The 24151-nt window shown below is 64.9% G+C and overlaps 3 protein-coding genes across 3 annotated transcripts; 2 read left to right on the forward strand and 1 right to left on the reverse strand.

The window, feature by feature from the left end:
• Positions 1-261: 261 nt before the first annotated feature.
• On the forward strand, positions 262-5991 carry MAPK15 (mitogen-activated protein kinase 15). Its single transcript, XM_064267682.1, has 14 exons — positions 262-330; positions 1448-1546; positions 2099-2128; positions 2258-2348; positions 3078-3208; positions 3306-3466; positions 3610-3749; positions 4115-4172; positions 4408-4545; positions 4701-4806; positions 4926-5127; positions 5241-5374; positions 5483-5620; positions 5827-5991. Exons 1-14 carry the CDS (start codon positions 262-264, stop codon positions 5989-5991), a joined length of 1662 nt encoding a protein of 553 aa, XP_064123752.1.
• Positions 5992-7673: 1682 nt separating this feature from the next.
• Positions 7674-14064, reverse strand: FAM83H (family with sequence similarity 83 member H). The gene is made up of 4 exons (XM_064268174.1): positions 13070-14064; positions 12131-12295; positions 11940-12064; positions 7674-11719 (listed from the first exon to the last, which is right to left on the reverse strand). The coding sequence occupies exons 1-4, from the start codon at positions 13514-13516 to the stop codon at positions 8893-8895; spliced, it is 3564 nt and encodes a 1187-aa protein (XP_064124244.1). The 5' UTR covers positions 13517-14064; the 3' UTR covers positions 7674-8892.
• Positions 13515-18098, forward strand: LOC135227600 (basic proline-rich protein-like). Its single transcript, XM_064267683.1, has 5 exons — positions 13515-13555; positions 14198-14346; positions 15168-15219; positions 17178-17416; positions 17560-18098. The coding sequence occupies exons 1-5, from the start codon at positions 13515-13517 to the stop codon at positions 18096-18098; spliced, it is 1020 nt and encodes a 339-aa protein (XP_064123753.1).
• Positions 18099-24151: the final 6053 nt, after the last annotated feature.

Consider the following 24151-nt stretch of genomic DNA (forward strand, 5'->3'; position numbering starts at 1 on the left):
GACACTCGCTCGGGGAGTGCGCCTGGGCAGCGAGGGTCCGAGCCGCCCAGTCCCGCTGCCGCCGCGCCATGGATCCTAGATGCCGCACCGGGGCGGGCCCGGGCTGGGCGGAGCTTGGGTCGCCGGCCCGTCTCCACCCCCGCAGCGCAGGCGCTAGGAGAGGCCCCGCGCGGCCTTCGGTTCCCAAGGCAACCGGATAACAGCTCCGGTGGTGTCTGCAGGCTGAAACCGAGCGCGGCCCGGCGCGGGCGGGCAGCCGGCATGTGCGCGGCGGAGGTGGACCAGCACGTCGCGCAGAAATACCTACTCAAGCGGCGTCTGGGGAAGGGGGTGAGCTCCGCAGACCCCGGGCGTAGGGGCGGGGGCACAGGCCCGCGGGAGAGGCCAGTGCAGGTTGTGAGCGACTCCGGGGCCCACGTCCTGCCTCCTCCACGGTCTGGGAAAACCACCCAACCTCTCTGTGCCTTGGTTTCCTTACTGGGTAACAGACTCTAACAGTGCCTGCTTGCAGGGGACCTGTCAGGGGCCTGGCTCCAGGCGGCAGTCGGGGCCCCCAGAGGCCTCAGGCCCAAGAAACCCCGGTCCCTCCCCGCAACACCGTCCCCTCTTCCTGGGCCGCCTCTTCCTTCGCCCACAGGACACCCCGGGGAGGCCAGGCTCACCCACTTCAGTCGATAAAGGGGGAGTGAATCAATCCCAGTATCGGCCGGTGGGGCTCCTGGGCCCTGGAAGCACAGAGATCATGTGTCTGGCGGTGGGGCGGGGAGAAGGGGGTGGGGAAGATGCAGGAAGAGCGTTCTCGACGCAGGAACTGTATGTGCAAAGGCCCCGAGGCCAGCACCTGCTTCGCTGATGGGGAAACAGGGTTCAGCGGAGTGACCCGGGGAGTGATGACGTGTCCCATTGTGGGCGACTGCAGCTTTTAGTCCGAGTGATGCGCGACACGGGGACTTTAGAAGGCTTGTCCTTCTGCTCTGCTGAGGATAGACTATGGGAGGCGGGCAGGAGTGGTAGGAAGTAGTTGGCTCCTGGATGAACTCTCAAGGCAGCCTCCATGATTGGCTGGAGGGCTGGATGGGGCTGTGAGAGAAGGGAGTGGCTGTCCCCCAGGCCAGGGCCAACTTCACCCTCCTGCGAGGACCTTCCATCTTCGACCTCATTTCCTCCCAGACCCCTCCCACAGCCTTAACAGGAAAGTCTCCATGTTTCACCTCCTCATCTCCCTTGATCCCATCACTCTCCTCAGCAGGATGCTGGAGTCCCAGGCAGCCGGCAGTTGTGCGGTGGGGTCCTCGCCCCTCACTACAGCCCCTCCCCACACCTCCGCCCCTCCCAGGACTCCAGAGAGAGGAAGGACAGATTCTCCAGTCTGCTGGCGGCCATCTCGGTGGGTAGGGGATGGCTGGCCTCTGGCCCTGTGCCCAGCAGGCTGACTGCTCCTCCCTAGGCCTATGGCATCGTATGGAAGGCAGTAGATCGGAGAACTGGAGAGGTTGTGGCCATCAAGAAAATCTTTGATGCCTTTAGAGACAAGACTGATGCCCAGGTAAGTGATGGGGGAAAGTGGGGGGGGGGCAGGTGAGTGATGGGGAAAGGGAGTGAGGGCAGGTGAGTGATGGGGAAGAGAGGGGGGTGAGGGCAGGTGAGTGATGGGGAACGGGGAGTGAGGCAGGTGAGTGATGGGGAAGGGGTGAGACAGGTGAGTGATGGGGAAGGGGGTGGGGGCAGGTGAGTGACGGGGAAGGGGGATGAGGGCAGGTGAGTGATGGGGAAGGGGTGAGGGCAGGTGAGTGATGGGGAAGGGGGTGAGGACCGGTGAGTGATGGGGAAGAGAGGGGGATGAGAGCAGAGTGTGACCCTCTTCTGCCTGTAAGCTCCAGGGTAGATGCGAGGCCCCCACCACAGCGCCATCCAGCAGCGGTTCTTGGGACTTCTCAGAATGGGCCTCCCCCACCCACCTCACCTCCCACGGCTCTGGACCCCTGACCAACACAAGCGCTCTCCCTCTGACCAGCTGGTGTCTGGGGACCAGCGCTCCGCAGCCTTGAGAACTCTTTCCCGCCTGCTCTGCTCCACACCCATTTTTCTCTCATTCCAGAGAACGTTCCGGGAGATCGTGCTCCTCCAGGTGCGTGGCTGAGGCTGTTCTGTCCGCATCCCTTTCTGGGTGCAGCTTTTTCAGACGAGGGGGAGCCTGGGCCCTTCAGCGCCCAGAGTGCAGCCCCCACCTTCCAGCAGCCCACAACTCCCTCCGCAGGAGATTGGGGACCATCCCAACATCATCCGCCTCCTCGATGTGATCCCTGCAGAGAACGACAGGGACATCTACCTGGTGTTTGAGTCTATGGGTAAGCTGATGTGCATGTGTGGGGCTCAGCCCCCAGCGTACCCCTGCCCTGGTCCTGGACCCCTCCCCAGGTGCCCACGGGAACCCATCTGGAGGCATGCTGCCTCTGTGACCCTCTGTCACCTGGGTCCCTGCAGTGGCCAGCCCCCTGGCCTGGGGGCAGTGTCCTTGTGCCCAAGAACAAATGGCCAGAGTGTGTCTGCTTCCAGGGCCAATTAGACCACCTTGACCGTCTGCTCAGGAGACAGGGCTCTTTCCCACTGTCAGCAGCTGCGTTTTCCCATTTCCACTTGCTCCTCTAAACCAAGGGCAACGTGAGATGAAAATTTACAGTAATTTCACAAAAGTTTATTCTGTACCTACAAAGACGTGAGCAGGGCTGCTGGCAGTATAAGCGCCAGGAGACATCTGTAATGGTGGCTCTGGGGGAGGCCAGCAGGGCCCAGGGACTGCAGGCAGGGGGCTGGCGAAGGGCCCACAGGCGGGTTGAAAGTGGGGCAGACCTTCATGTCCTCGCTGTGTCCCTTCATCCCCCCCCCAGACCATGCCCTGGTGGATCCCCATCCTGGTCCCCACTCCTCTGCCCCCCCAGACTGACCTGCACTCCTCTCCCGGCCGCCTCACCCCCGCAGACACTGACCTGCACCCCTACCCAGTCCCTTTCTCCTCCACCCCCCCCAGACTGACCTGCACTCCTCTCCCAGCCGCATCACCCCACCCCTCCCCCCAGACACTGACCTGAACGCAGTCATCCGGAAGGGCAAGCTGCTGAAGGACATCCAGAAGCGTTACATCTTCTACCAGCTCCTGCGGGCCACCAAGTTCATCCACTCAGGGAATGTCATCCACCGGGACCAGAAGGTGCAGCCCCCCAGCACGCTAGCACTGCTGCTTCATCCTCCCCCAGCACCCACCCTGTGTGCACTGCCACCAGCCCTCAGCCCCCCTCCTCCCCCAGCCATCCAATGTCCTCCTGGACGCCAACTGCTTGGTGAAGCTCTGTGACTTTGGCCTTGCTCGCTCCCTGAGTCAGCTCCCTGAGGGGCCTGGCCAGGCCCTGACGGAGTATGTGGCCACACGCTGGTACCGGGCCCCAGAGGTGCTGCTGTCCTCATGCCGGTAACACCGAGACACCCCCACCCCCCTTCCCCCTGCGGATCCCCCAGGGCATGGCCTCCTCCCAGCCTGGCCCCCAGATCCACCTTTCTGCCTTGGGCCCCCCCCCCAGGCTGGCTGTCCCCATGGTATCACAACTTTCCCAGGTACACCCCTGGGGTAGATATGTGGAGTCTGGGCTGCATCCTGGGGGAGATGCTTCGTGGGAGGCCCCTGTTCCCTGGCTCCTCCACCCTCCACCAGCTGGAGCTGATCCTGGAGAGTGTGCCGCTGCCTTCAGAGGACGGTGAGCGTGTGTCCAGACACGCAGCAGGGCCCAGGACCCAGCTGCGGGAAGACAGTGCCTGGCTGGGGGGCAGACAGTGCCTGGGGAAGCTGGGACCCTCGTGCCTTGCCAAAGAGGGCCTTGGATAGGAGCTGAGAGAGGAGGTGGGAGTCGTTCCTTTTGTGGGGGGACCTGCGCAGGAGGGGCTTCCCCTCTGCTGTGCTGAATGGTAGCTACAGGGCTTTTTCCCTGAAGTGTGAGGGTGCCTGTATGGGGGAGTGTGTGCAGGTGGGCTGCATGTTGCACACGTGGAAAGCACATGTATGCATCTCGCCCCTTCTGATTTTCCCACTGGTCACACCATCTTCTGCCTTCTCCACCCCCAGACTTCCAGGCTCTCGGCTCAGGCTACAGCGCTTCTGTTCTGCACCGCCTGGGGGCCCGGTGAGTGGGGGCGCTCTGTCCTGGGGCAGGGCGGCACGCGGGGCTGTGTGGAGGCGTGAGGCCTGACCTCTCCCGAGGGGCTGTGAGGGTGGGTGTGGGGTCGGGGAGGAGGCACGAAGGCAGGGATCCACAGAGACGAGAAAGCAAACCGAGCCCCCAGCCCCTGACGTGGATCTGGGATGGGGTTCGCGGGTCGATGCCCTGGAGAGGGGGTGACGGTCTGGGCTGCCCGCAGGCCACGGCAGACGCTGGACGCCCTTCTGCCGCCGGACACCCCCCCGGAGGCCCTGGACCTGCTCAGGCGGCTCTTGGTGTTTGCGCCTGACAAGCGGCTCAGCGCGGCCCAAGCCCTGCAGCACCCCTACGTGCAGAGGTGCGGGCGGGCAAGGGGCGTGGCCCCACAGGACAAGCCCCTGGAATAGGGCCGCGGCCAAGGGACCAGGCCCCAAAGTGAAGCGGGTCCCAAGGGTTGACAGGCGCACCCGAGGGGCTGACCTGACCGAGCCCCGGCCGCCCGCTTTTCCGCAGTTTCCACTGCCCGGCCCGCGAGTGGACACTGGAGGCGCATGTGCGGCTTCCGGTGCGTGAGGGAGAGCAGCTCTCGGCCCCCGAGTATCGCAGCCGGCTCTATCAGGTGCCCGGCCCGCCACCCCGCCATTCCCTGTCCGCGGGCGCCCTCGGCCCTCCCCCGACCTCAGGGACCCCCCCCAGTACGCCCACGCCCTGCACCTCTGAGCGCCCCTCCTCCCGCAGATGGTCCTGGAGCGGAGGGGCGACAGGCACGTCCAGAGACAGGCGGGCCTGGGGAGCGCGCCGCCGGGGGGAAGGCCGAGGGCCTCCGGGCCCCGGGAGCACCGGCTAGAGCCCGGACCTGTCCCGCAGCTCCCCTCGGGGGTGCCTGCGCAGAGCTCCGGAGCGAGGCCGCGGAGCAGCAGCGCTCACGACCCTGCGCACGGTGTGTGACCTAGGAGCACCCCCGCACTGAGCATGGCCGCGGCCCCGCCTGCGGGCCCACCAACGTCCGCGGCGCGGAGCCCCTAACCCTGGGCTGATCTTGCGACCCCACAGAAACCCCCGGCGGAGCCAAGAACATTCCCAGACAGACCTTGGCCCTCTTGCTCCAGCCTCCGCTCCCAGGAGCCTTCGGGAGGGGGAGAAGGCCCCCCGGGGTGGCGGCGGAGTCCTCGTCTGCACTCTCGTGGGTGAGTCATGGGGGGGTGGGGAGGGTCCCTCCCCGCCCCCAGCTGACCCTTTCCAAGGGCCTGTTGCAGCCCTGTCTGCCAGTGACCGGGTGACGCGCCCCTCCCCAGATGAAGCTCCGCGTCAAGGGGGCTGTGCCCTCCCTGACCTCTCAGGCGGCGGCGGAGGTGGCTAACCAGGCGCTGATACGGAGGGAGCGCACCCCGGGCCGTGGGGTGAAGGCGGCTGGAGCCCCACGGGTGAGCCCGGCCCCGCCCTGTCCACGCCCACCGCCGGCTCACCTCCCTCAGGGCCCGCCCTCCTCCCTCCGCCCCGCCCCTTCTCACTCCACTCCGCCCCGCCCCCTCCCCATCCGCCCCGCCCCTTCTCCATCCGCCCCGCCCCTTCTCCCACCCGCCCCGCCCCCTCCGGGGAGCCCGGCTCACTCCAGGTCCCTCGCGGGGCTCCCCAGGAGCTCCAGCCCGGGCCCCGGCCGGGCCGGAAGATGTTCTCCTTCTCCACCTTGCAAGGGGCCCAGGGCGCCGCGAGGGCCTCGCTCGGGGGCTACTCCCAAGACTACGGAACCGTCTGCCTCTCGGCGCTGGGCCGCCTGCCCCTGCCCCCGGGACCCCGCGCGTGAGCAGCCCCACCTCCTTTAGCCCCGCCCGCCCAGTTCCAGCCCAGCTTCCCAGTCGCGCGCCTCTCCCCGGTTGGTCCCCCGACAGCTCTCGGCCTTTTCCCAGTTCCAGTGCTCCCCGCCCCTCCCCCAGCCCCCGACGCTCTCCCTGTCCCCCCCACCCCCGGGCGCACCCCGCCCTTCCCTCAGTCCCGAACACTTCTTGTCCCCGGTATTCCCCGCCCTGCCCCGCCGCCCTGCATACGCCACCCCAGCCTTTCCCCTCAGCCTTCCTCTTTGCCGGGCCACATTCGAGTTCCAGGGAGCTTGTCTGGACTCCTTGTGGAGTGGACGACGCTCCCACCCAGCCCCAATTACCTCCTCCAATAAAGTCTTGATCGACCCCAGCCTCACTGCCCATCCTTCTGTCTGCCTGAGGAGCTTCCTTTTGTGGCTATGCCTCCCCCATCTGAGGGCCCCACCACCTTCCCAGGGTCCCCACTGCCCTGTCCTGAAACCCTTCCATCCTGGGTCTAGGACACAAGCCCGAGGAGAAGCCCTTTGTCCCCTTGTGTTAGCACCCTTTGCCAGCCCCTCACCCAGTGGAGGCCTTCCCTTTTGGCTCCCATCACTGGGGTGGCCTGCAGAGTAGGCATGGGGTCAGCATCCTGTCCTTGGCCCCCACCCTGGCTCCAGCTACCCTGCTGGTCCCTGAGCACAAGACCCCAGACAGGGACTGCTGCAGGGGCCCTGCTGCCCCAGTGTGATCCTGGGGGGGCAGAGCTGTGCGTCTGTGATATGATACTGAGCCAGAGAGGGTAAGGGGGAGTGATGGTGGGGCAGTCCCCCTTCCCTTGGGGTCTAGCCCCAGACTGGTCATTGTCAGTGCCCAGCTACGCCCACCCCACACCAGCACAGTGACTCAGGGCTGGGCCCTGGAGAAGAATCAAGGTGGGTCTCCAGGCCCTGGTGGGCAGGGTGGCTGGGCAGCCAGGGGATATCTTGCCAGACTCAAGGCTCCCTTCTCTGGTCACCACCAGGCAAAGGGCCTGCTGTGACTCCAAGTGTGGGAGACAAGATCTCAGGGGGGCACAGAGCTGCATACCGTGGTTCATAGATGCCCCACACTGCACCCACCGTGGGCTGGGGCCGGGACCCATTGGGCCACTTCCCAGCTGCCCTGTCTGGGGGAGCTCCAAGTCTGCCACGTGTGACCTGGGGTGTGATGGAGGCTGGCTGCCACATGGGTGGGAGGGGTGAAGTGTAGTGACAGTTGCTGGGTGGTCCCCCGGGGGCACGGCAGAGGCCTGGCCTGCAATAGTGCCCGCCATAGTCACAGACAAGCAGGGAGTCCTTGAAGAGGGGTTCAGAGAGCAGAGCGCCCAGGCTGGGAGAGGGTTGGCTGCCAGAGAGGACAGAGAGGCAGGGGCCATGGATGGGAGGTGAGCCAGTCAGTGAGACTAGCCAAGCTGCCTCCTGGGGCTGCAGCGGGTCAGTTTGTGGAGCTTCAGGAGTCCGAGGCACAGTCCTGTGGTAACAAGCATGGACAAAGGCAGCCATGGAAAGAATCCACTGCCCAGAATGAAGCAGGTGAGGGGGGCCCACAGTCCAGCCCTGCTCGCCAGGCAAGGGAGTAAAGAAGGGTTGGACGGGTGGCTGCCAGGCAGCCCAGCACAGGGGAGGACCTGCTGGCTTGGTGACCTGGGTGGGCACCAGTGGGCGGCGAGGAAGGGAGAGGAGAAGGGGAGGGAGGCCTGAAGGGGCGGAAGGATGCCGGCGGAGGGTAGAGAGTGGAGATGGGGGTGTCCAGATGGGAAACATGGAGAGTCCTCCAGGTTGAAGGGCCGTGCATGTTGCAACGTATGACTGAGTGATCATAAATACTTGGGAATGTGTCACTTCAACTAAAAACATAGGAGGAACCTGGACAGTTCTTGGTGAGAGAGGAAGGGAACCAAGATCAAAGGTGGCGGTGGGTCTGCCAGAGCAGGGACTGAGACAAACCCTGTCCTCAGCCCTTACCTGCCCCATGGCCCCTCTGGCCCCACACCTGTGCGAGGACAGTGCCCCACACCAGCCTTTCAGGGGCAAAATTGGCTAGTGGGGCCTCTGAGTGTGTGTCTGTTGGTGTGTGAATGGGTGCAGGGATACCTGGAGGCTGGGCCACGTCGTCTGTCCAGAGTGGGTTTTATTGTGCTGCAAAGCCCAGCCCACCCACCCCTCTCCAGGCCTTGGCTGAAGCCTAGCTGGAGGAGAAGGCCGATCCGCAGGACAGTCCCTCAGGGGTCCCTGTGGCACCCCCTCCTAGTCACTGCCCAGAGGGGCATCCTGTGGGTCTGGACCCACCCCTTCCTCACAAGCTGCTGTAGCCAGCCTTTCCTTCCGGAGGCCCCAGGAGGCAGAGTCCAAGCAGGGAAGGAAGGAAGCCAGGTCTGGATGGAGAGGGAGAGAGAGAGAAGGAGAAAGAGGCATCAGGAGACAGTGAAGAGGCAATGGGGAAAGGGGAACCTTGAGAACACAGAAGCCCTGAGAGAAGAGACCCTGAGAGTAAGGATGGGGGACTGAGGTCCCAAAAGGTGGGGCTCTGGGGAGAAAGAAGGTCCAGAGCAGACCTGAAGCCCAAGGAGATGGAAAGGAGCCAGTGCAGAGGGTGGGGGGTGGGGGGACAACTGAGGCCAGGATGGAAGTGCTGAGAAGGGAGGTGGGGAAGAAAGTGCCAGGGCAATGAGGGGCGAGACCCCGGCAGGAGGGAGCCCTGTCAGCCCGGTGGAACCAAGCTCTGGCTGTGCTTAGCCAGCCCAAGACTGCTTCAGGCAGAGGGCCTGGGGCCTGGGGCCTGGGGCCTGCGTCTCCCAGCCCAGCCCAGCCGGCAGTCTGGGTGGTGGGTGGCAGTGATTTGCCTGGCATGGGCTGGGCCCCTGGGCCTCACTTCTTGCCCTTGAATGTGCCCAGGATCTTGGGCATGAACTTGCCCACCTTGCTGTCCCTGGCGTCTTCCTCAGCCAGGCCCTCTCCAGCGCTAGCGCCGCCGGCATCCTCCTTCTTGCAGAAGACCTCGAAACGGCTGTACACGCGCTTCTCCTTGCGCATGCTTTCCATGCGCCGCAGCAGCCGGTCGCGCTCCTCCGCGGTGGCCGGCAGCGTGCGGCTCAGCCGGCCCTGGGCCCCGAAGCTGTCCGAGCGGAAGATGGCCGAACATTTGTCCTTGTCAGACATGTCAGGGGCCAGGCCGCTGGAAGCTGGTGGGCGGCCGAGATCGGGGCTGTTGTGGGCCGGGATGGGCCCTGGCGCGGGGGCCCCACGATGCTTCTGGCCGTGGGCGCTGATCTGCTCCAGAATGGCCTTGGTGTCGTCCCGCAGGTTGCTGCTATACAAGGCATTGGCCGTGGCTGAGGCCACTCGCGCCCGCGGACCCCGCTCTTCCGCGGCGGCTTCGGTGCTGTCGCCCCGGCCCAGCGACGGCCGCCGGGGGCTCTCGGGCTGCCCATTCTCCTGTGGCACAAAGCTGCCCTCCTCTTCTGGCCGCCGCTCGCCCTTGGGGCTTAGCAGCTGCCTGAGGCGCAGGGAGCCCTTGCGCAGGACCTCCATGGGTCCGCCCGTCGGCTCATCTGCGGGCCCGGCCTTTGGGGCCTCCCCGGCCAGGGCAAGGGTGAGGCTGCCCCTGCGCTCAGGCACGGGGGGCACCGGGCTGCTCCTGCGCTCGGGTACAGGGGGCACTGGGCTTCCCCTGCGCTCGGGAACCGGGGCAACTGGGCTGCCTCTATGCTCTGGGTAGGTCGAGGCGGGGCTCCCCTTCTGCTCAGTAAATTCTAGTGTTGGGCTGCCCCTCCGAGTGGGAAGCCCAGGTGTGGGGTTCCCCTTGCACTCGGGATGGGCCGAAGTGGGGCTTCCCTTCAGCTCCGAATGTTGTACCTGGTGTATTCCGGGCCCCTCCAAGGGGGGGCTGTTCCGCCTTTGCGGGGAGGTCCCCCGACCCTGGGGTGCGAGGAAGCGGGAGGGCAGCCTGTCGGCGCCACCGCCGCCTAGAGTGTCTAGCAGCTGCGAGGCCGTGAGCGTGGCGGCTCCCGGCTGCCGCTCCGCCTCCTGGTGCAGCCGCTGCGCGAAGGAATCGCGCAGGTCGAGCAGGCAGCTCTCGAGGCTGCGGCGCTCAGCTGCCGCGCCGCTGGGAGCTGCCACCTCCTCCTTCCACGCCTGGGACATGACCGCCTTACTGTGGCTGGCAACATTAACCGCACCACCTGCATCACGGGCCGGGCCCCTGTACTTCTCTAGGAGCTCGGCCACCTTGGCTGAGGCAGTGGAACGCACGGCCTCACCACCTGGGCCCACCGTCTCGTTGACCGTCTGCTCCTTGTGCATCAGCTGCACCTTCTCAGTGGTGGTGGTGGCGACCCCGCCCACGCCCTCCGCCTGCGACGTACTGAAGATAAGGGAGGAGCGCAGCCGCGAGCTGCGCTGCATCATTGGGTTCGGGCGTGAGCGGAAGCAGTCCTGCTTGGCCAGGCCCGATTCCTCCAGGCCCTCCCGCTCTGAGCTGTCACCGCCCCCAGAGTCCAGCCCTGGGCCTTTGGCTGGGAAGGCTGCGGGGCTGCGGAAGGCTGAAGGGAGCAGGTCCCCAGCGACTGCCCGACCCCCGGGGCCTAGCACGTCATCTTCATAGGCCTCGGCCTCCATGGGTGCCGGCAGGCCCTCGTCGCCCGCGTCCTCCCCGTGGCTGCCGCTTAGGTAGGAGGCCAGGCGCCAGTGCCGCAGGCCGGCGCGCCCCTCGGGCCCGCCTCTGCGCTCCGGCTCTGCCTCCGGCGCGGCCTCTGGGCCGAGCCTGGCCGCCGCCTGGCATGGGAAGCGTTGACCCAGGTTGGGGCGCAGGAGCCCGCTGGGCTCCATGGCGCGGGGGCCTGGCCCGAAGGGGGGGTCAGAGCCGTGGCGTACCTCGCGCGATGCGCTGGACGGCACGTAGTCCAGGCGCAGGTGGCCGTCGGGCCCCAGGTCGGGGAAGCGCGGCCCGCCGCCCAGTGCGATGTCCTCGTGACCCCCGAAGCCAGGGCGGCCGGCGCGCAGCTTCTCGAACAGGCCCTGTGGGCGTGCCGGCGCAAGCTGCGGGTCCCACTGATAGTGCTGCTGGTAGAGCTGGTCGCGCTGAAAGTGGCTAGTCTGGAAGCGGAAGTCGTCGCCGTGGGTGAGGAACGTCTGCCGTGACACCTGCCGCGCGGCCGCGAAGTTCTCCACAGCGCCCAAGCCATCGGCTGCAGCAGCGTAGCTGTGCCGCTTGAAGGCGTCCATTTCCAGATGCCGCGCCTGGAACAAGCCGCGCGGCCCCGCCAGCTCCCCGCCGGGCCCGGCCTCAGCGTCCAGCCGCCGCGACAGTGGCCGCAGCCCCGCGTGTGGTTCCAGGACGGCTCCGGGCCCCCTCAGCGGCTCCTCCCGGCGGAAGGCCGACAGAAAGTGTCGATCGGGGTCGAGGAAAGAGGGGAAGCCCAGGCCCTCTTCCCGCGGCGGCGGGAACAGCAGGTGAGCCCGCTTGGGGAAAGAGAAAGGGGTCGGCGCCCCGGGCCCCGGGCAGCCCACGAGGGGCCCAGCGCCCGCATATGGAGCCAAGGCATAGGCGTCCATGCGGGCCAGCGCCCCGGCAGAGGGCACCAGGGGCTCCGATTGTGCGAATAGTATGCGGAACTCCTCATCGAAGCTGGACACCAGTTCGCCCTGGAACACGTGCGCCAGGCTGCGGTGGATCTTCTCGAAGGACCACATGAAGCTGGGGGTGGGGGTGGAGGACGGGGAGCAAGTCAGGGGTGGCCCGGGGCTAAGAGACACGAGCATTGGGGTGGGAGGCACTGGAGGCGGAGGCCAGGCCGGGGGGTGTATCCTCGCTCAGAGACCAAGCAGGGGCGGGGCTTGAATGGGGGCTGGGCGGAGGGGCGGGGCCGGGCTGAGACTGGCTTTGGGTGGGAGGGGGGAGGCGGGGCTGGGCGCACCTGTAGTTCCCGCTCATCACCACCGCGCAGTCCACCAGCAGGAACTTCTCCTTCACATGGCCCTTGAAGGACTTGCCCGTGCGGCAGTAGTAGGTGGGGCCTGCCACGGTGCGCACACGCAGGAACTGGGGGAGGGAAGAGCGTCAGTTTTTGCCAAGAGGTCTCTCCTCCCGCCCCGTCGGGTAACTCACATCCACGTGGTGCAGGTTGACACGGCACTTGTCTGCCATGTCAAGGAAGTGCTGTGCGTTCATCTCGTCCAGCAGGATGTAGACGGGGACTCGGCGTGCCGCTGCCTCCAGCATCTCGCTCAGCAGGTCCACGTCGGTGAACATGTCCATCACCACGGCCACTACCTGAGAAGGAGGGCCACAGATGGAGGGCAGACTCCCTTGCAGTCCCCACCCCATTCTCCAGCCTCACCTCCACGGCCCACGGGGCCCACTGGATCACCCACAAACACTGTCAAAGGCCACGAGCCCATCCCAGGGGAAGGGTCAGGGAATGGGGTGGAAGTGGGGATGCCAGAGCCTCTATGGGAGGGGTCTGACAGACTAGGTGATGGACTGCTGGCCGGGTAGGTGGCCCATGAGCTACACCAGACAGGCAGAGGGCCTGCATCTTGGGGAGAAGGAGGGGCTGTCCTTCAACTGGGGGGGCTCTCCCTTGGGCAGAAAACCCCGGACTGGAGGGTGGCACCTGACCAGGGGAGTCCCTGCAATCCCCCTGCTCTACAGAGGACTAAGCCCCAGGGTCCTCTTCTGCAGGGTGTGGAGAGGGCTGGGCAGCGGCAACCCCAGTCCCACGGTTAAACACACTCTGATTGCTAACTGCCTGGTGGAAGTAAGAAGTCTTTGGCTGGGCCACGGGCCACTGGTCAGGACGAGAGTGTCCCCAGAAAAATAAATCTGGGCTGGGAGAGGCCACTAGCCCCTGGTGATGCCCTTGGATCTCTGCCATGGACTCCCCACTGCAGTCCAGGACCCTCAGCTTGGACACCCCACCTTGGCTCATGCCAGGGCTCCTGCCGGATGCCTGCAGTGGCCTGGCCCATCCCAAGCTGGCCACACTTGTGCTTCACGCCTTCACCCTCACACTCCTGCTTCAAGATCCACCTGATGGCAGCGTACCTGCTGGGCGGAGCGGATCATCCTGCGTGCTTCGTCCTTGATGCTGGGGCTCTCAGGTGGCGGTGGCTGTACCAGCGTGGTGACCTCTGTGCCCTGGAAGCCAAAGGTCAGGGGCCAGCCCAAGTCGAGCTCAGGCACGGCCTGGTCTGAGTTCACGGGCCAGTAGGTGCCCGAGGAGCCGTCCATATCCATATCGGGCGGGCTGCCCTCGGGGGACTCGCCGGCAGCATGCTGCGGGGGTCGCAGGTGGCGGCTCACGTGATCCAACTCCTCGGGGCACAAGAAGGCTGGGGCCCCCTCAGATGCCAGGAAGCGGTTGTAGGCCTCTGGCCCGCCCTCAGCCAGTGCGTCCACTGCCAGGCGGTAGTACTCTTTGTAGTGAGGAGGCAGGTACCCGGGTGCCAACGGGTTGTCCCCCTGTGAGGAGCTCTGGGAGCGACGGGCCATGTCGGGGCCACGGGCCTGTGAGAGGGGGCAGACAGACAGGTTACCTGGGGGAGGGGCACTGGAGCCCCTCCCCACCCTCACACATGGACACGCATTGGGGAGGGGGACCTTGGAGTTCAGCGCAGGCTGGGAACCAAGCCCAGCTCTTAGGGCAGGCAACCCCAGGCCCCAGTGTGTCCCTAGCTGGGAAGGGGGATATCAGGGAAGAGCATCAAGCCCTCTGGAGGGCCCCTGTTCCAGGCCTAGGACCCAAGGATGGCCTTGAACCCCAGCTTTCAGGCAAGGGCTTGGCTCCTCCCCCAGCCCCCCAAAACTGCTGCCTTTGAGCTGACGCTGGCTCATAGCAACCCGGTGTGTGACAGTAGAACTGGGTTGCACAGGATTTTCTTGGCTGTAATCTTTACAGAAGCCGATCGCCAGGCCTTTCTTCCAGGCTGGGTAGGTGTGAACCGCGGGCAAACCATGTGTGGCACCCAGGACTCCATCCCCCACCCCCATACAGGGTTATATTTGACTTTGGTGGCCTGTGGTGTTTTTGCTTTGTGAGCTCCTTCTTCCATTAAAAAAAAAAAAAAAAAAAACCCAAAAATGTTAAAAGTTCTATTTCCTGACTGCTGGTATAAGGACAAATATAATCTAAGGAGATATTGTTCCTGTCCACTTTTTCCCTTCTGATTTTAGAAGACATGAACACATTCTTGTGGGCCCCTGTCCCCACTGCCTGGTTTATCTTGCCAACTGCCTGGGGCTGCTGGGCAAGCCGCTCTACCTCTGGGCCTATGCTGCCACGGCAGAACACAAGTTCTGGGTTGGCATGAGGCTGGACACAGGTGAGCTAAGGACACAAGGTTTCTGACTGCCATTATCCTGGGAAAGGCGGCCTGAAGCCCCACTACATGATTGAATCGTGTCCCCCAGAAAGATGTGTTCAAGTCCTAACCCTTGCACCTGTGAAGGTGACCTTGTTTGGGTCTTTGAGGATGCTTTCCAGTAACAAGAGGCCACACTGGAGTCGGGGTTGGGGGGGGGTCCTAATCCCTTCTGAGTGGTGTCTTTTAAGACAGACATGGAGACAGAGAGAAGATGAACATGTGACAACTGAGTTACAATGCAGCTGCAAGCCAAGGGATGCCCAGGGCTGCCAGAAGCCAGGAGAGACAAGGAAGGGTTTCCCCTAGAGCCCTGAAGGGAGCACGACCCTGCTGACACCCTGAATTCAGACTCCCAGGCTCCAGAGCCGTGAGACGATAAATTTCTGTTCTTATAAGCCCACCACTGTGTTTTGTTACAGCTGCCTCGGGGCTCTAGGACTCTCCCACCCGAGCCTCAGCCCATCTGGTCACACCTCCTCCCTGTCCCCCCGCCCCCACCTATTCACAGAGCTCCAGCCCTTCCATCAATGTCCAAGGCCAGCTGATGGCCCTCTCCATCTCTGACAAACCTGCCTGGATCTGGGCTGCAGCCTATTCCTTGTCCAACCTTAGAGTCCTGTCCCCACCAAGCCTGTCCACGTGGCAGTGATGACCTCCCCAAGTCTTGGGGTCACCACCATGTTCCTGCTGCACTTGGAAAGCTAGGGCCTCTGTGGTGGCTAGCAGGCCTGTCCCCTCACCTCTCCCCCCAACTTCACACCCCCACCTGATCTCCACAGGGCCTCTGGGGCCTGGCCTCTCCTGGAAGGTGGCAGTGCCCTTGGAGGCCAGGTGAGGCCACTCTTGGGCTCCTAGGGCCTGTCTGCACCTGTCACTGAAGTTCCTGGATACCTGTCTGCCCCACCCCCGCTGTGCCCCCTCGTGACACCCGGGAGGGGGGCCTTGTCCTTCCTGCACTGAGGCTCCTGGCTGGGGTCATGGCTTTGCAGTCTGCCCAGAGGGGAACAACACTGTCCCCAGGAGCAACCAGGTCTGGCGGGACAGGGTGAGTGCTGGCTGGGTGGCTGTGCTGCACTGGGGTCAGAGGGACACAATTGCTTGTGAATGCGGGAGCCAGAATGCTTTTGTAGGACAGGCAATGTGAGGACCCATCCTGGCTGGCTTCCCCATGGGTGACATGCTAGCTGAATGTGGAGATGGGTGGTGGGGCACTCTGCTGCCGCCTGGGAGACACAGCCTGGTCTGAGAAGAGACTTGGTCCCAACATTCCTTGTGGGGTCATTTTTGCTATCCGACTGCATCCAGGTCCCCATTGTACCTGTCCTCATGAGGGCTGTACCAGGAACAGACTGAAGCTGACTACATGGGGTGAGTGGCGCTGTGGGGGCCATGCCTCATGCTATAACTGACCACAGTGGGCAAAATGTGTTTTTGAGGAGGTCTCACCATGTGTGACCATGGTGGACCCAACTGTGGTGTTTGGCTGTGCCAGGGTCATACGTTTCCAGCTACCCTGTCTGTGCTGAGGTTAGTGTTTGACTACACAGAGGTAGGAGACATTGCTCTGTATCAGACTGGAGCAGTGTCATGCACCGTGTCTGACCACAGGGAACCGGGCACTGCCCTATGGACTCTGAGAACTGCATGTCACCATCTGGAGGAAGCCACACAAGAAGTGATACTGTCCCATTTGATGTCCTCTGGAAGAGTCAGGCTGCATGTATGGGGGCGGTCTCCCAGAACTAGGGTACTGCTGTTGGCAGGGAACCTCCCACCAGACTTGACCTTCGAGGAGGGGCACCCAAATATGGTGTGATAACAGGGGGCTGCCCTAGGGCCCCACTCAAAAACACCAGATTTCCAGGGACTATTCCTTGGCCATTTCCTCTCGGGGTTCGCACCCCCACTGCGGACTCCCCTGGGCAGTGACCACGCCCCAGACAGCAGTTTGGTGCCAAACCCTGGTGGCATAATGGTTAAGTGCTATGGCTGCTAACCCAAAGGTCGTGAGTTGGAATGCACCAGGCGCTCCTTGGAAACTCTATGGGGCAGTTCTACTCTGTCCTGTAGGGTCACTATGAGTCGGAATCGACTCCACGGCAACCGGCAACGCGTTTGGTTTTTGGTTTTGTCTGGGACCCGCTACAGTGCCCCTCCCCACACATTTACCTACGGAACACCTGCCCCGAGGTAGGGAGGCGCCTTAATCCCACCCAGGCCCATGACTCAGCAGAATCCACTCCTCTGTCGCTGACCTCTGACCCGAAGCCAGACAAAACCTTCAGATGCCTCCCCAGGGGTTCCTTCACTTCGGCCTTTGAGAACCTTGTCACTGCCCACCTTCACTGCCCACCGAGTAGAAGGTGGGCGTTTAAGTGCCTGGAACAAGGATCTCGAGGGAAGAGTGTGGGGCTAAGGCACAAAGGGGCGACTCTGTGCCACGTATGGCAGGGCGGGGCGTGAGACACGTTCGCGGGAGGAGGGGGCCTTATAGACAGCAGGTTTCAGGCCAGGAGGTGGGTTCCAGTGGTTGGCGCTCCCCGACCGGAAGTTGGGTGAGCTGTAGTTTTATGGGGCGCTCACACAGGGGCGAAGGGGGTTAGCGGACACCAGGAAGTTAGCGGCTGGCCAGTCCAGGGTGCCATCCGCTCACTCCAGTCCAGGGGTGTGGGCCGAAAAACCGGGCCACTTGCTCTCCCAGGCCACCCAGCACATCGCGGCTTGGGCGGGAAGTTCCCGGGGAAGGGTCCCACAGCGCCCAGGCCCTGCCCCCCCCACCCCCGCCCAAGACACACACTCGAGCTAGTGCGCCAGGGCAAGAGCACCGCCTGGGTAGGCTCTCCTCGGGCCGGACTCTTCCCTTCTGCGCTTCCGGGGCCGGCATCGCGCGAGGCCGCTACGTCCACCCCGCACACGCGGTCTGTGGCCCCTGAGGAGCTGCCGCCCCCGCCCCCGCCCCCACCCGGGCCCGCGGCCCGCTCCGCGCACGCGCTCGACTCCCGCCGCCCGGCTGGGGGTCGCGGCCCAGGTGCGCCGGTAGGGCGGCCAGGTGCGCGGCGCTAATTGCGGCGGCGCCGGGGGGAGACGGGCCGCACACCCCGCCCCACCCGCCGGCACCCCCTCGGGCACGCCTGCCCCGCCCGGCCGGGGGAGGGGTCCCTACCTGGCCAGGTGCGCAGGGTCTCGGCAGAGGGACAGCAGGAGCCGACCGCCGCCCAGCGGCCCTCGCGGTCCGGTCGGTCCGCCAGCCACTCCCTGCCGCGGCCCGCCCGCCAGCCGGCCTGATTCACGCGCCCGCCCCCGCCCCGCCCGCCGCCCCGCCGCCTGCCTGCCCGGGCAGCACCTGGAGGCGGGGCGCCCCACCCGCCGGCGCGCCCGCATTCCTCCGCCCGCGCCCCCGAGCCCCGCGCCCCCGGAGCCCCCCACCCCCCGGAGCCCCGCGCCCCCGGAGACCCCCGTCCCCGAGCCCCGCGCCCCCGGAGCCCCCTCACCCCCCGGAGCTCCGCGCCCCCGGAGACCCCCGCCCCCGGAGCCCCCCACCCCCCGCCCGCGCCCCCCGGTCCCCCCGCGCCCCGCCCCCCGCCCCCCGAGACCCCAACCCGCGCCCGGGGACCGGGGAGGCCCGCGCTGTGACCCTGACCGCAGCGCCCCCGGAGACCACTGAGGCCCGACTTCAGGGCCTTGGAGCCCGCGGGCGCCCGTACTGCTAACAAATTTCACGTCCCTACGCCTGACCCCTGACCCTTGCCCCGGAAATGGGGGCGAGTCGGAAGTTCCGGCTCTGTCGCTAGGCAACGGGCCAGCCCCGACGCGAGGGGCGGGGCTTCTGATCTGGGCGGTGAGTTTGGGAGGCAGGTGAGGCAGGTGAGGCCGTGGCGGCGGCTCTAAAGCCCGGGCGGGGCCGGGCCTGGGGACTCGACGCTCACACGGGGTCCCCTTCCATATACTGACTCCCACACGTATAGGGAGCCTCGCATGCAACCGTCTGTACACGCACAGGTGACCCCTAAAGTATCCGCCCCCGAAGGGACAGGGGATCCAGCACCCGTAAAGAATCCTACATGCGTACCAATCCCCCCACTCACACCGACCCCACAAGCAACCCAGCAAGTTAAGACTCCCGCAGGCATAGGAGACCCCCACCGGCATACGGGGACTCTGTACGCATCGACCCCACAAGCACAGGAGGCTCCCAAGGCACCGAGTGCGGCATTGGCGGATTCCCCACGCTGGCGGAGTCCCAACGCCCGCTCATCCCCGGCCCCAATTCCACCTTGCGCAGGGAAGGCTCGGCTGCCTTTCGGTCCCCAGCACCCCCAGTACCTACAAGCACTTCAGATCCCTTCTCAGAACCCCAGTTCCCTCTCAGACCCTCCCTGAAGGCTCCTCAGCCTCCTTTGTCCCTGCCCTGCCTGAACCATCAGTCCAATCAGCCTGGCTCCTGCCCCCCTCCCGGCACCCTGCTCCTTCCCTGGTCACCCTCCCCTGCCCCCCAGCACCCTGCTCCTTCCCTGGTCACATCCCCACCCCCCAGCGTCCTGCTCCTTCCCTGGTCACCCTCCCCTGCCCCCCAGCACCCTGCTCCTTCCCTGGTTACCCCCCCAGCACCCTGCTCCTTCCCTGGTCACCCTGCCTGTCCCCCCAGCACCCTGCTCCTTCCCTGGTCACCCTGCCTGTCCCAGATATCTCTTGAACCTCCTTTCTGCCAGTCTTGAGTCACATCCCATCTCCTTCCCTCTCTGGCTGTGGTGATCGAATTTTCTCTGTGTTCAGGGTCTTAGCGACACTAGTTCCTTCCTCACCCCCTCGGTGACACCGAACAGTGCCAGCTCGGTGCTGAGAACACAGGTATGGGGTCAAACCAGTGTCCAGGCCATCATGCTGCAGTGGGGGTGTGAGGGGCTCTGGGGAAGACCTCAGCGAGCCTGGGGGACCAGAGACGCCTCCCTGGGGAAGTGATCTGTGGGGTGAGCTGGCTGCACTGGGGAGGAATGTTCCCTCCAGGCCCCAACAGCCACATATACCAAGGCCAGGACAAGACAGCATGGGGCGTCAGTGGCTACTGGGTGGGAAGGTGGTAAAGACTTCATCAGAGGGGGCTGTGCTCCAATGTGTGCCCTGGGATGCTGCCTGTCCAGCTGGGAGCCCAGTGTGGGGCAGGGAGACAGGTACCAGAGCCAGACCCTGGGGAGGATCGGGGAGCCAGGTAGAGGGTAGGCGAGTAAGGATGAGGGGCAGGTGGGCTGCAGCTAGGCACACAGACCCTATAGACCCCATGCCAGTGTGTGTAGGGGCTGCTCTGCTGCCTGGCCCTCTGCCACTCTAAGCACCCCCTCCATGGGCCTTTTCCTACCTACCCTCAGGAGGATGAGCAGTAAGAAGAGGGAGACCAGATCTACATCAGGGAAGGGGCAGAAGTCAGGCCCCACGGCCAAGCCAAGACCCCCTGCTGGTGAGTGCACCCTCCGGCCTCCAGGGACCCCCGTTCAAACACTGACCCTGGAAGACCCTCTCTGAAGCCACCCAGGACACCTCCTCTGAGAAGGCCCTTCCCCTGAGAGTGGCCTCCCAGAGCGCCCTGGCTTGGGCTCAGGTGTAAGAGATGGAGGTTTAGAGGTCAGATGTCTGTTCCGGACTTTGGCCCTGAGTCTTGTACCCCTGGTGGCTGGGTGGGGGCCAGAGATCAGGGTTCCAAGGAGCACAGCTTTAGAACACATGGAGATGGGAGGGAGCAAGAGGGGACAGAAGGGGCCAGTGTGGGCCAAGTCCGTGTTCTGAAACACGGTTCTCAGGTAAGTGCATGGGCCACTCTGAGCCTCTGCTCTACCTGGGCCGTGCTGTGCTTTTCCCGGCTTGACACTCCTCCCTTAGGCCAACCTCTCCATAGTCTCTTCCGGCTGAACAGTGGCAGCTGGTCCTGGAGCTCAGCCTTGCTGTGGGTCAGGAGAGGGACCTCCTCCATGCTTCCCCGTCACTCCTCCTGCCCACCCCCACCAGTTAGCACCCCCCTTCTCTAAGTTGCATTTACGCTGTCGTGATACCCATCTGAGTTCTTCGCTAAGCTGTGGGTGCCTTCCAGGCTGTGGCTCTGGGCCCTCCAGAGCGCAGGGCTGCACTGGGGCCTGTGTCTGCTAACGGGGTGTGGACTTGGCTGCAGAGACCACCCCTCCCCGTGTCCCCTAGACGCAGCCTCCCTGCTGGTCCAGAAGGCTCCTGGATTCACAGGGCCCAGCCGGAAGGAGTGGCTGTGCTTTTCTTCCCCAAAGAGCCCCAGCTGCCTCTGAGACCGGCAGCCCTCCTGGAATGAGGAAAATGGGCACAGGCACTGCGTGCTGCCTCCATGATCTCAGGCCACCGCGCACACACGTTCCCATAAACAGGAACTGGCCAAGAGCCTTGGGGGGCGTGTTCCCTGTTCTGCCACCTGCTACCTCTGTCCATCCAGCCACATCCTAGGCAGCTGCCTCAATGCCCCAGAACAAGTGCGCTCCCGCGGTGTACTCTGTGAATCAGCACGTCAGCCCTCAGTGAGCTTTCTGGTGCCATCTTTGCAGCACTCCAGGTGGTGGGCACCAGTGTGCTTTGACAAAGGGAAAATGGGCGTGCTGACCGTTGTGCGATGGCCAGGCCGTAGTGTGCAGTGCGCTGGGCTCTTCGCTTCCTGGTTCTCTGCAGGCATCCCCAGGTGCCTGTGTGGCCACTGCACCCCACACACTGTCTGGCACCCCACACTGCCCTGTGCCCCCCACAGGCCTTACCTGGCCTTGGGTCTGCAGCTCCTCCACGCCCTCACTCCGGAGCTGCTCCAGGGCCAGGGCCAGCTCCAGCCCCTCCACGTGCACCCAGGCCTGCTCCTCCTGCAGGTGCTGCAGCCACAGCTGCTCCTCCTGCCACAGCTGCTCCTCCTGCCACAGCTGCTCCTCCTGCCACAGCTGCATCTGCAGCTGGATCTGCCGCCTCCGGTCCTCCAGCAGCAGCTGCTCCCGGGCCAGGCACAGCTGCACCTCGTGGAGCCTCAGCAGCTCTGGACCCAGGCCCAGCATGGGGCCCCCCTCCCCGCAGCCCTCCATGTCCACAGCAGGGACTAGCGCCAGCTCAGACCCAGGGGCAGCCGCCTGCACTGGTCTGGTGGCTTCCTGTGGCAGCTCTGGCCTGGCCTTTCTGGGGTGGCCCTGGGAAGCCGGCTGGCTGCTGGTCACATGCCCCGCGGGGCCCACCCCCGCCACCTCCCTGGGGCCCCCTGAGGCAGGGGGCGGGGGCTGAGCCTCAGGACCCGGCTGCCCAGCTTTCTGCAGAGCCCTGCCTGCCCTCCTGGCCCGGGCTTTTCGAGATCGACCTCGTTTCCCAGACATAGCCCTCTCCAGCTGCCTCTGCCAGCAAGTGTCTGCTCCCCAGGGCCTGGCTCATCGGAGTGCCTGGCTGTGGTCAGCTGCCTCCGAGGGCATCACGGAGGCTGTGGCAGTGCTGCCCCTGCCTTGCCTGGCGGTGCCGCGGCACTGGCTCAACTCTGCCTTTGGCCCTGGTGGGGCCCTACTCAGCAGGCTGGGCCACGCGAGGGTTTATAGGACTCCAGGTGCGGTGCTCCCGCCGTGCAGGCTGACTAACGTGCTGACAGGGCGGTGGCATTTACAGGCCACAGGCCCCACTGGCCAGACTGGGAGGGAGTCTGAGAGAAACTGGAGGCGGCTCTCTGTGGCTCTCCCAGCCGGACCTACGGCGGGGTGCAGGCTTGTCTGCACCTGCCTGGGCGGGTGCCTGCCTCTGCCCCACCCTGCTCGCGGGAAACTCAAACTCCAGGCCCCCAGGCCGGGAGCTACCGCCTCAGTGACTCTGTACCCAGACCCTCACAGCCACAGGAGACCCCAGTCCCAGCCCATACCTAGAACCCTACAGTTCCCTGCTCGGGTCCCAATGCAGACCGGGCTAGCCAGCACCCTCAGAGAAGCCAGCAGGGCTGGGGTCTGCTGAGGTGCCAGTGGGGCAGGCTGCATGTGGGCTGGGGTGGGGCACTGGGCTTGGAATGGCTGCTTGGCTTTCGTGGCCTGAAAATGGGCAGAAAGGGAGAGACCTGCCTGCCCCTGGGCCCTGGGAGGGAGCTTGGGATGCTGCCGCAGTTGTGGGCACTGGGCTGGGTTGGGGTCCGGCTCCCTGCCTACTAAAACATGGGCCCTGTCTGGGTCCCCAGGGACTGACGGGTGGGGGGGGAGTGGCACAAGGCCAGCCGAGATGGTGGTGTTGGCTGGATACCTGTGGGAGGTGAGGCTCCAGCCAGCCTCTGCCCCAGCGTTTCCCCAGCCCAGGGCTGGCTGACTCACCCCCACGCCCAGGACCCAGGACCCAGGCACAACTCTACCACACTGGCCAGACTGGTTTGCTTGGCCCAGCCCTACCCAGCACCCCACCCCCTGCACTCCTCTCCACTGGTCCTTGACTCCAGAGGCCTGAGAAGATGGATGGACAGCCTGGGCAAGGGGTGGGAGGGAAGAAATGGGGAGACGCACAGACCAAAGAGCCTGGGTGAGGGAAGCCGGGTGGGCAAGATGTTAGGGTGCTGGGTGGGGCCGGCAGGCAGGAGGGGCGGGGACTGCCGGGTCCTCAGAGACGGTGGTGTTTGCTGTTGAAGGACGCTCCACCCTTCTTGTTAAAGGTCTCCCGTGGTGCCCCATAGGAGGCTCATTAATGCCCAGGACGCAGCAGTTCTCCCAGTGCCCCATAAAAGCCTCCGACCCGCACTGACTGAGCACATCCCCTCCCTCAGGGAAGCCAGGAGAGGACCACCGACCACCCGGGAAGACAGGCGAGCACACAAGGGAGTCCGCGCCCCCCGTGGGCCCCAACGTCCCCAGAGGTGAGAGCCCCCCGGGTCCCAATCTGTTCTTCCGGGGCGGGGACGGGGGCCCGGACACGCTGTGTGTGTATGTGCGCGCGCGCGCGTGTGAGTGTGTGTGTGTGGCGCGCACGCTTGTGAGTGTGCGCACCTGCGCGTGTGAGCAGACCGCTCCCCTGCGCCGCGGGCGTGTCCCTCGTGGAGGCGGATGGGCAGGGCGACCTCAGCCCCTCCTGGCTCACCGCCCCTCCTCCGCGCATCCTGCGTGAGGGCTGGTTTGGGGACAGCCCTGGGCTCGAGGGCCCTGCTCCCCACTTCTGTCCACCCCTGCAGCGCAGCTACCTGGGGAGCCCCTCCCGTTCACGCTTCTCACCCTCTTGGTTGGGCCGCGGTCCACCGTGTGCTCCTTGCCGTGCGTGTGGCCCCCTCTTGTGGCAGGGAAGGGAGCCAATCGCCCAGGGCTCCCTCGCAGGCGGCCTTAGGCCCAGCGCCGCATCAGACTGACTGTCGGGCTACAGCCCACCTGCAGTTCCTCCTCCCTCCTGGCTGGCGGTCCTCGGCCTCCTTCCTGGGTTCCTCCTGCCTTCGGCTTCTGTCCCCAGCCCTGTCTTCTCACTCCACCCGAAGCTTAGATTGAGGTTTCTTGTACTGAATTCTCACATCTGTATCTTTAGGCCAAACCTTTCTCTGGCGCTCCAAACCACACATTCAGCTGCCGACTGATTCTCCTACTGGGTGTTCCAGCAACCTCAGACTCCCCAATGCACCCAAAATGAAAATACCCCCTTCTTCTCCTGGGCCCCATCCCTCAGTGACTGCTCCTCACTGACCCCAAGCCCTGGTCATCCTAGTGCTGGTCCCTTTCTCCACCCTCAAAGACAGCTAATCGTGTTCTCTGCTTCTTTCCATCTCTCTTGTTTCCACCCTATTCCGCTC

This window comes from Loxodonta africana, chromosome 14 (genome assembly GCF_030014295.1).
Source record: "Loxodonta africana isolate mLoxAfr1 chromosome 14, mLoxAfr1.hap2, whole genome shotgun sequence".
Classification (NCBI taxonomy): Eukaryota; Metazoa; Chordata; class Mammalia; order Proboscidea; family Elephantidae; genus Loxodonta; species Loxodonta africana.